Here is a 15,228-nt window from a genome sequence, read left to right on the forward strand (position 1 = left end):
ATACTACTTTTTAATCAGTTTTTTTTTTTTCAGTTCACGTTTACCAAACCTGTACAGTGAGAAATGGTGTGTTCGGTTGGCGGAAGAACACTCGGCAAACATGGTTCGAAAGTGAAGTGGTGCACAGAAGTGCTGGTGCGAGTGATCGCAGAGAAAGTGAGAGATGTGAAAATGCTTCGTGCGTGTCGTGTGCTCTGGTGCCGTCCAAATGCTTACGATCTTTTAAACACGGTGTGCTCGTGCCACAGATATGCTACAGTGACACACAGACTTGCGTTTCCGTTTTTATATACAAAAAAAAAACTCTTGCTACTGCTACGACTTCGCAGCAGCAAAATGAGAACTTTTTTGCCCGCACCAAGACTTTTTGGCATAGTTTACATGCCCGTTTCGCCTTGCAAACGAAGAAACATTATTCATCGTACACGCCTGAGCAAAGGGCGGAGCTACTGCCGAGGTGGAAACTGCTTCTCCCGTCGCGTGCAGCTAAGCAGTTAGTTAACTATCCCTACAACGAGAGTCGTCAAGTTTGTCACTGTATGATGCAGACAGGGTTGACCTCGTTACAAAATTTGAGCAGAAACAAACAGGCGTTACGCTCGAAATAAACCACTAATGTTTGAAAGAGGAGGCAGAGGTCCTTCTTAATATCTTGTACGTGACCTTAGAATAGCGTAAAACAGCACTGCAAGCTAGACTTATGAATTATGCTCAACTTCATTAGGGAGAAGGGAGAGGTGATCGTATCATCCTGACTAAAAAGCGCAACACCATAAGATGCAGATACAAACAGTACGGATAGAAGAGATCCCCGAGAGGCAAGCTGCTTAACACGTGGAGGCAAGCTGCTTAAAACGTGAATCAACGGGAACTGCCCCACGTAGAACATCTCCTCGATTCAGGATTGAAAAAGGCTACTCTCCCTACTGAGTGGTTCCGATCGTTATTGTAAAAACGATTTGATAAAAAAATAAACACTGGCTGCCATGCATTTCAGCTGGCGTCTTAATAGCCGGTAGCCAACAGAAACACTATTCGTCGTAAACCGTGCCACAATACGTGACGTCTGCTCTCTTAAAATGGCACACGATAAGACAAATGAGACATTCTTCTGCTCCCGTGGCAGAGCATCGTTCTTGTTCGGCATTTCGAGCTTCTATTTTTAGAATCAATGTTGTCTCGAAGCGTCTAAAATATCGAGGTTGTGAGCATAAAAAAAGTACGTAAGCAGTCGTACCAATGGCATCTTTCCCTCAAAAGCAAGAAATTTAATCAAATTGTCTTGAAAAGTTCCGCAAAAGTATTATACCCGTAGGTAAATGTCGGGAAGAATAGAGCGCTACAGTTAGCACTAGTGGGTAACCACTAGTGTTAACCACTAGTGCTAACTAGTAACCACTAGTGCTAACTGCACCCACTTGTTGACACTAGTGGGTACAGTTAGCACTAGTGGTTAGCACTAGTGGGTCTTTCTCTACAGTACCATGTCACTATACCGTGTTCCGTGGGACGAGCCGTTGGTTGAGCTACCGGTCGATCCTTACCCAGCGTTCAATAAACATCTTTACAGTATGTTTATATACTTTTTGTATTCGTCTGATGTTTGAATTAGAAGTGAGTGGTTGACCCCTATAGCTACAGGATTTCAAAAACGGCCATCAAAACCTACACTTTTCATCATATCCTTTCAGAGCAATTTCGTTATGCTCCCTGTCCTTACTCTTTCAATCTTCCGCCACCTCCGCGTTATGATCGCACATGGGCGCCTACACGTATACTAAAGGTAGATTACCTTTTTTCCTTTGTGTCCTGTGGTAGTTGTCTTGCAGCGCTGGCAAGGACTCGAGAGATTCCCTTCTGAAATGGAGAGGAAAGCCGTCCCTTAGCATGCTGCAAAAATAAGTGGCTGCACCAGTGGGCGCCATCTCGGAAACACCTCCGCTTTGAATCACAGCTTGAAAAACAATCGAAAACAGGTGCAGTCATGAACTTGGCACTCAATTTAGCTTATAGTGATTGACTATGCATGAAACGTGTAACCCTTTTCGCGATGCCACGTCCGTAGAACAAAATCTATTCTGTATGTTGGCAGGCGAACCTGCCTCGCTGGTACAGGACTGGCAGTAATGTTGACACGAGGCGAGGCACAAATTAATGCCAACGTGATCGCAACCAAGCCGCTACAATAACGAAAGGTGGCCGTCTTTACGCACAGTGGTATATTTACTTTTAAGTACATTTACCTTTCACTACATAGTGCTGCATATTTACCTTTCAATGTATTTTCGTTTATTCAACTACCATGGTCACATTGTAAGCGTTTGTAACATTGAGTTTTTTTTTATGATAACACCTGCCTGAATAATAGGTACGCAAGTGAACCTATTCCAGTTACCACATTACTTTGAGACCCGTAACGCATCCTTCCATTCTCTGCTCCTGTATACCGGCCCAAAAATCACAGAATTGAATCCAGGCTGTGGCAGTCGCATTTCAACGGAGACGAAGCGCTAGAATCCTGTGTACCTAGAATTATGTTAAGCACGGTAAAGGGGCCCTGAAACACTTTTTTCAAGTAACCATATAATGAGTTCCCTGGAAGAGCTTATTGCCTCACTAATTCTACGCTGCAAAAATTTTAAGAATCCTTGCAGTGATAGTGGAGTTGCGAAGGTTTGTTGCACGCTGCAGTCGCATTCTCTCTTCTCTTGTTCAGACGGAAGCGCTGGAAGCTAAGCAGGCAGGGATTGCAGGGCCATAGAGAAACGTGACGCGTGCCTCCTGACCATGAGAACTTTTTTGCTTTTTTCTCTTCGAATGCGTGGCTTTGTCAGTGTGATAGCGCGCGCACGCGTGGACAAGTAGCGGCCTCCCGCGGAGATCTCTAACGAATGAGCGCGCCATGTTCAAATGAGCGAATGGCTGCTAGATGGGCTTGCTACGAGTGATTTTGGGGTATATTGGGTGATTTGTTGAGAGAAAAGAAAGCTATTTTTAGCTGACATTGATCAGTTATTGTGAATTTTAGGTCGCGTGCTGCGCTATATTATTTGCCTCGTGTGTTGTCGGGAGACTCTACTACCAATCGGCAGCGTTTTCTGACCATGCTCAAAAAGTGTTGCAGGGCCCCTTTAAGAAACACCAGGTTGTCAAAAAGGCCAGAGCCCCGGCCACAGCCGGGATTTGGCCACGGTCATAGCCCCGGCTGTGGCGGCTGCATATCCGATGGTGGCGGAAATGTTGTAGGCCCATGTGCTCAGATTTGGGTGCACGTTAAAAAACTCCAGGTGGTCGAAATTTCCGAAGCCCTCCAGTACGGCGTCTCTCAAAATCATATGGTGGTTTTGGGACGTTTAACCCCACATATCAATCAATCAATCGTTTATGCACCTGTCTATCTGGCCGATATAAACCCTAAAGCAAATAAGTGGGACTCTACACCACGCCACCCGAGCAGGCGACGTACGTCTTTCCGTCTTCCTTCCCACCCGGGGATCAAGAGCCTCGGTGCCGTAGAAATTCGTCGGCACAGGCTAGCCCACTTTCGGGGCGCCGAGAACAACAAAGATACTTTGTACCAGTTAGCCGCGTCCTTACCGTTGTGAGCAACCTTGCGCTCGTATGGCATAACCATGGGCCTTTCTTTCCATCGGCTGCCTGTCTCTTCGCGATCCCCGTTCTGTCCTTAATTTTTCTTCACTGATGGTACGCGTACTTTTGTATTTCTGTAGGCAAGCATCTACTGGCCCAACAAAAAAACTTTACTCTGTTTCCGTGTCAACATTGCGTCATCACTTTAGATGTTTCTTATCTCGTTAGCAATTTTAGGGCAGAAGTGACGTGCTCGAGTACTTCTACTTCGCTGGGCAAGCTGGTCTATATTTAGAAGGCGGAATGAAAGGAAGGTAAATGAAGGGGGGTGGGTGACTCGAGACAAGGGTCCCTGTGCTGTGCCCTATCTTGTCCTTTTGCAACTGCTGCGATAAGTCCCCTATAACGGCTCATTCACAACTGTGCCTTGATATCCTGATTATCGATGCTCCAGAAGTGAAACCGCTTGAAGCAGTGGCTCACCGATAGGCCGGATGCAGAAGCCTCCTGTCCAAAGTAGACGAATTGCCGTTGGCCAGAACCGACGACGACACGGAGCCTGCGTTGGAACCCACGTAACGGCGCACCTGCGGCGTTCCCGGCGACGTACTTTCGATCCACTCGCTACGCGAGCGCTCGGCGGTGCGCAAGAACCGCCTCTGGGCGGCCAGGCTCGAAATGCGCCTCGTGCTCGCCTCGATGTCGTCCCGGTGGCTGACGTAGTTGGTCAACTGCGGCGACAGCGTGAAGCAACAAACGCAATGGAGAGCTGTTGGTATCTGCAGCCACCATCATATCTATAACCATTCCATCAGCATCACTTTTGGTTTAAAACGTCCGCAACGTCCAATGTTGAATGCCATCGTGACAAGAAAGCTGTAATCGTAGGGTGGTTTTTTGATTATCTGATTGATCTTTCACAACTCATTTAGCCACGTAAAAAGTCGAAAGGACGTTGACAGAGAGAGAGAGAGCGAGAGAGAGAGAGCGAGAGAGAGAGAGAGAGAGAGAGAGAGAGAGTGTGTGTGTGTGTGTGTGTGTGTGTGTGTGTGTGTGTGTGTGTGTGTGTGTGTGTGTGTGTGTGTGTGTGTGTGTGTGTGTGTGTGTGTGTGTGTGTGTGTGTGTGTGTGTGTGTGTGTGTGTGTGTGTGTGTGTGTGTGTGTGTGTGTGTGTGTGTGTGTGTGTGTGTGTGTGTGTGTGTGTGTGTGTGTGTGTGTGTGTGTGTGTGTGTGTGTGTGTGTGTGTGTGTGTGTGTGTGTGTGTGTGTGTGTGTGTGTGTGTGTGTGTGTGTGTGTGTGTGTGTGTGTGTGTGTGTGTGTGTGTGTGTGTGTGTGTGTGTGTGTGTGTGTGTGTGTGTGTGTGTGTGTGTGTGTGTGTGTGTGTGTGTAACCCCCGTATTCTAGAACGTCTCTTCACTCAGCGCTTCACCTTCACTTGAGAAAGCCGATGGAAGTGCTATATCTAAGAACGCCAAGTCACTGCATATCAGGGATAACCTGCTGTGATTTTTGAGTAGCGCAGCGTCATTTTCAGCCGAGCAGTGAAGCACGGCCCAATCCGTCAAGTGAAGGGTGAAAGTCGAGTCCAGGAGCGTTTGTGAATACGGGGGTGAGAAGCATTGAATTACAGCTATTTATTCCGCTGAAGTCACCAGGTACATACAGAATCTCACTTGTTTAGAGCGCCCAGTCAACCACTGTAGCTGCAGTTTTCTGCATAGATATGCGAAGACGCCGTATTGATACGAAACATGATAATACCACATGCTAGGCTCTTGTGCTATAATCGACGACAACTTTTCTTGGCATTAGAGCGAAAGCTAAATAGCCAAATCGCGGGCATACTACCACCAGTGAATGTAGTTCCACAACGGCACCCGTATTTTCACCATGAAATATAGAAGTTCCCCTTTTATTTTCTACGTGGAGCAATTTGAGACAGGAAGCAGCTCCCACCATTAAGATAGTCGTATATGCTTTAATTTATTCGTTGTGACTTCGCGTTTTTGAACGTGCCAGAAAGTCCCACTTTTTTTCACGTGCTCCTCAAACTCTAAGCGACGTCTGCGTCTACATGAAACACTGATGGAATGCCCCCGTCACTTTCCACAGCGTTACGAGACGCGCACTAAAACGGACTACTTCGCGTAGTGCTACATGCGCAGAAGCTTCATCTCCGTAGCTTTCCCTTCAGTGCAAAGAAAAGTTGTCGCCGAGTATATAATTGAATAATGAACTCAAGCTTGCACCTAAGGTGAGGTAGAAGCTGCGGCCAACAGCGGTGTCGGCTTTACACAAGTGCGATTCTAACGGTACGTACGAAGTGCCAGAAGATAAAGGGGGGGAAAACGTGAAAGTGGGAGTTCTATCTTTTCTATTCTATCTTTCTATCTTTTGCTTGTGCCCTTTCCATATGTCTTCTGGCATGCATGTACAGTACCAATTTTTATGAAAGGGAACATGGCGACGCGTGGCCTGCCCGCTCCGGCGGCTGCTGGCAGCGCGTTCAAGTGGGAGCGAGAGCAACCGCAGTCTCTTTCCGCGTCATCTCGCGGCGAGCAAAACAACCATTCGTTGCTGATATGGAACCAGCGGCAAGATCGCCACTCCTTTCCCCCTTCTAGGCGATTACGCCGTAGCTGGTAATCGCCTTGAAGGGGGAGGGGTTGCAAGCTTGCCGTTCTATATCAGCAATGAATGTTTGCTTTGCTCGCCGCGAGATGACGGGGAAAGAGACTGCGGTTGCTCTCGCTCCCGCTTGAACGCGCTGCCAGCAGCAAATTGACACTTTACATATAACTGGAATCGTCAGCGGAATAAATAGCTGGAATTCAGCGCTCATCGCAATGTGTGTCTGTTGTCGTCCTTTCCCCTTTTCTCACTCTGTTACTTGAGTTGCAATGATTCGGTTTGGCATTATTGCGAAGGTGACATTAAAGTGATAGCATTATTGGCGATGCACAAAGCGCATGCCTCCAAAGCTTTCGTCATGACGTGGGTAAAGAGATGCATGAAACGTTTAAAGTGTCCCCTGACGAGCAGTGATTGTAGCAGCGCGGCTTTGCTCGAGCCGGCGATAAAGCGAACAACGCAATACTCGGATTGGCCAGACGGTATACTTATAGTTTCGCTAGCTGCAGCGCATCTGCTGATAAGGCGCGCTGGCATGCAGTTTCGCCTCGTTTGGCCACAGCTGGCGTGCTCCTTTTTCTTTTGGAGCGCATGTACAGGGTCGTCATCGTGTAAGTTGAACATTCATGAGTACTTGAGATATCGTAAAAGCTGACGTTTGATATAACATTCGGAAAATTAATGCTGCGCCTATCAGCATCATGATTCCCGATTCAACATAACTTTCCAAGAAAATTCGAGGTGTATGTGCACATGCACACGCCCACATACATCAATGCAGATGTGCAGCAGAATCTTCTTAATGCAAGTCTCAGGGCCAATAAAAAAAACGTAATATTCAAAAATTGCATCATCCAAAACCGGGCCCAAAAGATCCCACAGAGTGCATATTTGGCACATAACATTCCTTTATTGAAAAACATTTAAATGGGTGGTGTCTGTGTCTGCGCTGAACATTCTTTTGTTTTTAGGTGTCCCGCAAGAAGCTGTTTTGGAGCTAGCAGAAACGAGTAGCAGCTTCATCACTGACCTCCTCAGCTGCGACAAGTCTACGAAACGCGTCCAGAGATTCCAGTGCGTAGTTAGTAGTTACCGACATTTTAGTATACTTACAATATACATTCCAATCCAATCCGAAAGTGCGAACATTAATACCAGAGGCCTCCGTACTACTGCAAGCGCCAGGGTACCTCAATGGCTAAGGGCTGCGTAGGCATAGTTGCTCTTGGCGCGAATATTTAAACCACGTGACATTCTCAGGCGTTTTTGCGATTGTACGATCCAAGCTCATCATAGAATACGGTTGTGTTAGCCGTACGAAATTGTATTACTTCTAAGGACTATCGGCAGTGCAATTAGAAGAAAAAAAAGACGTATTTTGCCGAAAAACGTAATAGGCGGGATATAATGCGCGTAACTGTACAAGAGGCGTGGCCTCCGCGATCGGCTGCCGGCGGCTGCGTGGCCTCCGCGATCGGCTGCAGCAAATCGCGGAGGCCACGCAAGAGGCTGGCTAGTTTTCCTCACCTCCACGGGAGGCAGTTGTGACAGCAGACGACCTCCGGGCGCGTGCGCCAGTTCCGAGAGGCTGTCGCTGCTGCCGCTCCCGTTGACGCCGTGGTGCTGGCCATGGCGGGTGCTGCGTACCGTCCTCGCCGTTCCTCCCCCTCTTCCCGCTCCTCGTCCTCTGGCGTCTCTGTGAGCGCGTACAACCTCGTGTCTCCTGACCGCCACGTTGTCGCTCTGACTGAAAGAGGGGCCGGCACAGCGGGGACGCCGTCAGCGTTGCAACGAGCGCGCGTGGTGCGAGAAGAAAACGAAAGCGATGCTCTGTCACTCGGATGAAATCCCCTCTTGGAAGTCGTCGAAGTCGTCAAGTGAGTGGCTGGACAGCATTACGCAAACACCGAGCGGCTTGTTGACCGATAAGCACGCAGATATCAGTAGCGAGCTCGAGTTGCTCAGGGGCCCCTTTGGATATGCCATTGTAAATAAATGCTGGTCGCACATTACGCTGGTCATTTTCGGAATCACCACCACATGCAATCTACATTACACTGCAATCCACCCCCTATCGGAAAAATTGCCATGGTGGATACTGGAAAACATGGTGGGCGTAGTGGAAATAATAGTGGGCATGGTGGAAATAATAGTGGGCATGGTGGAAATTATGATGGCTATGGTGGGACGTAGTGGAAAATATGGTGGTTACGCCGGGACATACTGGGTGCTATGGTGTACAGATGATGGGTAAAGTGGAAATGATGGTGGAAAGCAGAGGCTAGATAGTGGGCAATAATGGGACACTCTGCCCACCATTGCGGTAATGCTGGGAAGCCCTAAGCATATGGTGGGTGGTGCTTTTTATGGTGGGCTACATGGTGTACCAAGCTGAGAAACTCTTCCCACCATTGCGATAATGCTGGGAAGCACTAAGCAGATGATGGGTGCTGCTTGTTATGGTGGGCCACATGGTGTACCAAGCTGAGAAGCTCTGCCCACCATCGCGATAATGCTGGGAAGCAGTAAGCAGTTGATGGGTGGGCTTATAATGGCGGGCAATTTATATAGTGTACCAAGCTGGGATCTGTACACTACATGTTCTACCACCATGATTTCCACCAAAGGTTAGGCCTACTGACCGAGCCCGTACAATTGTGTTATCCGTGCTTCCGGGTTTCAGAATACACGATTACGACGATTAAGTATGACAATACAGCGCAGCCATATGGCATCAATTAACCTAAGTGAAGCATTTTTCATTGCGTATGGTGTCCGCTCAAGAAGCAACAAACATCGATGCGACGCGATTAAAGCACTCCCAGAGAACGTAATTAAGTGTCTTCTCACCGACAGCCGCCGGTCGCACTCGCCGGCACTTCTCTAGCTTTTGTACGAGAACTCAGAGGTGGCAATTCGTGTGCTTGGTGAACCAATATGATAGCGTAATGTTTCCGGCACACTGCATTCGTTTTGGCCAAGCTGTTATGTAGTTGTTGCTTTAGCGAAAGAGCTACAGCATTGCGCTGGCGCGACCGCCCTCTACACTGCGCGAAAAGCATCCCAATACTCAATTAAATAAATTAGGCGGGCGTATATATGGAATGAGCCTAGAAGCGTCATAAAGCGTGAGCAGATGTCGCCCTTTATAACGAGCGCGAAACGGATATGAAACTTGGCAGACCCCGCCGGTAAACTGTTGCTGCTCCCCAGTCCACTTGGTTTTTTTTTCTTGAAGTTGTGAATTGTAAAAAAATAGCACTAGTGCCATTAACATAGTGGCAATCGTTAGAGGCCGCAGTTGCTTGTGTTTAATAAATGTGCAATTTTTAGTAGCAGGTGTAGATCTCGTCTATGTTATGTACACGACAAACATAACTTAAGTTGAACCTTAAGTTTGTATGCCAACTAAGTATTTAACACACAATCAACGTCATATTGGTGTGGCGCAGTGGTTAGCATCTTCGAATGAAAATCCGCAGGTTGCACGTTCGATCCTCCGTGGCGCCTTGTTTTTTTTTTTTACGGGACGGGTGTTTTTTATATTGTTTTTATAGAATTCTTTTTTATTTTTTGTGGCAGCTCGTCACGGTGATTCTGACGTCATTTCGCGCTCAAGTGTTGCCGGCACTGCAGCACCCACCATACCCACCATACGCCATGGTGGGCGTTTCCCACCATTCACCCACTACATTAATCCACTATAATGGTGGGTGGTGGTTTCCACCATGCCCACCATTCGTTTTTTTCCGATAGGGTTAAGATGTCAAGGCACATGCACCATTCCCGTAGCGGGAAAGACTCGAAACACCTCTTGATGTCCGAGACCTTCGTCTTGGAAACACCGGATGTCCTGAACCCCGCCAAAACATTGCAATGATGGCGGAGAGCCCAGGAAAATGTAAGAATGCGACTTAAGTGGACTTGCTCTTACTAGGTTGATGAAAGAGGTGCACGGCCGATCTCACCTGGACAAGGGAACGTTTTGTGCGTCGGCCCGGTCGTCCTCTTCTCGAAGCGGCTCCATGTGGGTCAGGTCCCACATGCTCTCGCTGGAGCCCAGAGGCCGGAGTCCAAGGACAGAGTTGGGCTGCGGTTGATGGTAGGGAGAAAGAGGACAGGTGAGATCAGGAAGTGACAGTGGGAATAAGAGGGTCACCGCAACACAAGAGCAGATTAATCGAAGAACTGTAGGAGTGTCAACAAATACAAGTCTGGCTACGACTTCCAAGGGGGCGTAGTATAAGGGTAACTATAATACTATCATGATAATGATAATGACATGTGAGGTAGATGATCACACGTCATAAATGAGAGCACCTCTTGCCAGAGCTGCGAGTTAATGGAGCTGGCGAGGTCATTCGTATGCATCCCCAGTAGAGATAGATCTATAGACTTTCATAGGTGTGTGTGACTGCCGCCATGTTGGGCTAATAACCTTTGTGTTTTTTTAATGTTTAACAACTAAACTAACAGTTTTATGGTAGACGCATACGCATCAACACGGTTGGGCTGTTGCAAAGAATGTTTCATGGCCTTATTAATTCACGTCGCGTTATACAGAAAACATTGACTTAAAAGCCCGATATGGCGGCGCTCAGATGTCTTACTAAAAGTAATCTATAGACTTGAGTAATGCGGAAATTTTGGGATATAGTTGGTGCCGGTTAATTTTTTTTTCCTTGCAGTGCCTTACCTTGGCATGAATTACATAGTCAATTAAAAGTCTTTTTTTTTTTGAGAAAATCCGCAAACTGCGATAAACACAATCTCAGAGTTAATCGCATCGTTCCACAACGTGTTGCTTAAAAGGGGGACACGAATATTACATTGCGCAGCCAACGAGGGGAGCAAGGTGAAACGAGACGCAAATAATAAGAGAAGAATCACGTTCGCACTCATGTTTTCTGCGTTCTGCAGTCTTGTTTTGCCCTGCAACACCCAGTGATAAACATTTTGTCACTTCATCTTAAAAGTGGTGATCGTTTCTTCGAAACGCCGCGATCAAAATACATATATAAAAGTCACAAAATAGCACGCACTTCTGTAACTATTTATTGAAAATTGTTGCATCTAGCTCGAATAGAGTAAATTCTCTATGGAAATGCACGTGCCGAGCGAAAATACGAGTATATTCCGATTTGACAAAGCTGCAAATACATTTCACTTAATGGCGCCAACTCACGCAAATAGACCTGAATATTGGTGATCATTGTTAATTGTAGTTTTACAACGAGGCTCCATCTTAAAATGGTTCGATATGAAAAGCAGCAGTTCAGTGACAAAGTGCGCAATTTAGAATTTACGGCCGCGTATCAAGTGCCACACTTCTCCAGTCTGTATATCCGAAAAGTGGTTCTCCTTCAATGGAATGTCTGGGTTGCTCATATTTTCACTACCGCCGTGCTAATTGGTTCTGGCTATCGGATGTCATGCTCACCCTGTATGGGTTTACGTTGAGATGTTTCATGACAGAGTCCCGACCCGTGCTCAGGTCTTGGATTTCTTGCTGGTAGATGCGATAGAGCTCGTTCAGTTCCCTAGTGGCTTGAGCTGTTCACAAAGATGACAGATGGAAGCAGCGAAGATAACGTCAATGTTCCAAAACAGTTGTTCGGGGGAATACAACAGAAAGAGTTGTGTACGATGTCAAGTGTAATTGTACTTTATTGTCAAGAGAAACCGAAATTGGTGTTAAGTCACGACTTCTAAGGCACCAAACTTACCATTTCTAGCTTTTCGCCGCCGCATACCGGAAGACAGTTCTGCGGGATATAAGATAGAAAATTATCAACATTAAGGTTAGACAACGGCGAAAGAGAGAGACGCAATGTGCATAACATTACTGAAGTGTTTCATGTACGCAAAACGCTTTTTTCCGTATCAACTGCTCTTTGCAAAAAAAAACTTCAATTTAGTAATTAGCCAGTTCTTAACAGAAAATTGGGCACGTATTTGCGTGATTCCTTGCAAATTACGTCGATAGACAATAGTCTTCATAGTTTTCTGTCTGGAGGGAAAGAATAAAACGTTTATTTGACGTTCTGCATGCGTAAGATGATCTGCAAGTGCTGCGTGACATATGGCGCCATCTGGCAGTAATGTGAAGGAACAAGTTTTTTTTTTTTTTTTAGAGCGGAGATGTGCGAGGTCCCCATCTTCACATTGAACAGCTGAAATGAAACACCCATTTTTAAGACTACTTCAAGATGTGAACTACCTTTTCGCGATTCCATTTTTATCTTTTTCGGGGACCTTCGACGACAAAATTTTGGTCTGTCTGCCTGTACACTTGTCTGCTTGTCCACGGTAACCAGTCTCCTAATGGCACCAAAAAGTACCTTAAACGGCCAACCTTATCCGCAGTGCCCACCAATATTGCTCAAGTTTCAGTGTTCATACTTGTGTGATAGTGATCTGAAAAACAATTATTGCGCATATTTGAGGCGCCATAAAGCACGTCGATGTTTTGTATGTGTGTCTTTATACTGGAAAAAGCTCACAAGTAATATTAAGGACCATAGCGTTTATCCCGCTGCGCTGACAGTACAACACGATGCTCAAAAAGGCAAGTGCTTCCAACGCTTTGCTAAGACGACACGGTGGTGCCACCTACCCGTCGCCTTGCGTTTTACCCCTTATCACCTCCGAGACAGGCGCGCATTTTTCTCCGTGGGTGCGCACGCCTTCCTTCGTTTTCGAAAATAACTGCCAGATGGCGCTATGCACTCGCTCGCTTTCGCTTCGCGGATCGAGACTCTGTAACGCAGCACTTCCAGAATGCCATTCACCATCTTTCTCGCGCAGAGCATGAAATAAACGTTTTGTTCACTCTCTCCGCACTCACGACTATCGTCTTTCGACGACATTTGCACGTGAAACATGCAGATAAGGGGCCATTTTTTATCATAGTTTTGTAGGCTCTAAAAAAAATGGAGATGACGCCTATCTTCTAAACTAGAATTTCATGTGCCTCGATGTATTCCTTGGGTTACTTTGCGTGTCACGCTCTGCCGAAGCGAACCTCAGAGGCCGCACAGAAAAAATCGCGTGGCTGAAATCTGCTCCGCCAGGTGTCGCAACCATTCCCACTGCACGGAGTCTTTCAATAAATTGAATCAAACAATTTTCAACATATGAACCGATTTTTATATGACGTGCAGAATGCAATGATTAGATTGAGCCAGTATCATCAATTTCTATTTTTAGAAGACTTATTTTCAAATATTATTAAAACCAGAAGTACCCAACCTGATATTCTCGGAAGAGAAACAGGAGTGCCACTCGCTTATCGTGGCACTAAAAATGAGAATCTCGGGGCACTGCAGCCCACACTTATACACGCGTTCATGCAGTAGGTGTATCTCGAAATGCTGAGGTATACAGCTCTCGCCCGATCCCTTGAGAAGAGGAAGGAAGAGAGTACCGTCAATGAGCACTTTCTGTTTGCCGATGATCTCGTCGCATAGCAGCCGCTGCCGGTCGTACCGCACGATCATCAGGTCACGCTGCCTCAGCTCGTGCTCCCTTATGAGCTGGTCAGTCTGCATCTCGATCTCTGGAGGGCAGCATCCGATCAAGGAGAATAAGGCAATCTAGGCTGCTATTGGCGATGAATTTACCCTATGCATACCAACATAAGCATGCACACTGAGGGGGGGAGGGATATCAGCCCCATGCGTTTACAAAACAGGGAGCACTACGACTTAGAGGGGGGTGCAATGCAAGCCTCGTACATTGACATCACAGCGAGGTGGCGCTGATACGAACTTTCTCTCCCCTTCCATCCTGAAAGAGAACCCTGGGCGCGCCTATGCATACCAGCGAGCGTGAAAATCGCCTTCCTTCGAATGAACATTTGTTGGCACTGAGGTGCAAAGAATCTGTGGGCGAACGCTTCGTTCACGCGCCTACTTCTATAGTTTCGAACAAGAATGGGAATCGTGTGGAGATTCTTGTTTCTTTCTTTGACACAACCAAGGAATTCCCACAGACACTGGTGAAGAAAGCACATGGGGACATCAGTCGTTGCTTTGCAATTCCAAGATAAATTCAGAATAATTGAAGTGGACGAAAAAGCACCTTTTGCGTCGGTTGGATTCGAGCGTCGATTCACGCGTTCGATGCTCTCTTTCGCGAATGTATAATACACGTTCTATAACACGACAACCATCACGCGAGACGAGAAGAGTAGTTACCGCCACAGGTAAAAGCGAACTTCTACCTAATTAAACAAGATCACCTAAAGCAAAAGCAAAAGGAACAGACGGGAAACAAACGAGGCATAAGCTCAAGGGAAAATCGAAGATCGAAGTGCCGAGAATCCGTAGAATTTGCCTTCTTCAGGGTGACATGGTGCCATAGTTCATACGACCTACTCCTAGCGGTAGGGTAGTGAAAATTTGGGGTAGGCATAACAGCGTGCTTGATTGGGCCGTTTGGAGCTCCACGGTAGACGACAATAAAACAGTGGGAAGGACGGGACGAACAACCAGGTTGTCAGCCCAGCGCCGCATTGGTCTTCCCTTTACGTTCATCCTGTCCTTAGTGCTGTTTTAGACGTCTATCTGGAATAGGGTGTCCGTAATAACATTTTGTCTCGGAGGCTTTCGTTCTCGCAATTCCGGTTGTCCCGGATCCCTCTCCAACGTTCTAGCTGAGCCAACAAAACGGCAGATAAAAAAAAAAGGCGGATTCAGAATGTCGCTCGAGCGAACGTCAGCATCGGGGCCTCCATTTGACACGCTCAACTTTCTATCTTTAATTCTTTCACTCTTTCTTATTGTCATTTTGTCCTGCTTTCGCACAGGCCTACCCTTGTCTCCCGTTGAGGGTGGAGGAGGGAAAGAGTGACGAAGACGTACATAATTAACTTGTTGCTATGGAAATCAGCAGCGGTCATGAAGAGGACAAGTCCTGGTTTCTTTTTTGCCTTCTGTAGGTTAGCCTTTTGGTGAAATTCCTGGTTTAATGGTTCGCCATCAAACATGAACTGCGTATTTTGTAA

At 46.8% G+C, this 15,228-nt stretch overlaps 1 protein-coding gene across 5 annotated transcripts in view; it reads right to left on the reverse strand.

The window, feature by feature from the left end:
- The window catches only part of LOC142767355 (kinesin-like protein KIF19), a 155,347-nt gene that overhangs the window by 5,204 nt on the left and 134,915 nt on the right, over nt 1-15,228 (reverse strand). For 4 of the 5 annotated variants that reach the window (XM_075868851.1, XM_075868853.1, XM_075868854.1 and 1 more), the window contains 7 exons: nt 13,648-13,779; nt 11,948-11,986; nt 11,662-11,774; nt 10,190-10,311; nt 7,749-7,968; nt 4,075-4,322; nt 1,793-1,857 (listed from right to left, as the gene is read on the reverse strand). In XM_075868851.1, the coding sequence (XP_075724966.1) occupies nt 1,793-1,857; nt 4,075-4,322; nt 7,749-7,968; nt 10,190-10,311; nt 11,662-11,774; nt 11,948-11,986; nt 13,648-13,779 (939 nt within the window). The remainder of the gene's footprint in view (nt 1-1,792; nt 1,858-4,074; nt 4,323-7,748; nt 7,969-10,189; nt 10,312-11,661; nt 11,775-11,947; nt 11,987-13,647; nt 13,780-15,228) is intronic. The other variant, XR_012884833.1, reaches the window with a different exon arrangement.

The sequence above is a fragment of the Rhipicephalus microplus genome, chromosome 7 (genome assembly GCF_043290135.1).
Source record: "Rhipicephalus microplus isolate Deutch F79 chromosome 7, USDA_Rmic, whole genome shotgun sequence".
In the NCBI taxonomy this organism is placed as follows: domain Eukaryota; kingdom Metazoa; phylum Arthropoda; class Arachnida; order Ixodida; family Ixodidae; genus Rhipicephalus; species Rhipicephalus microplus.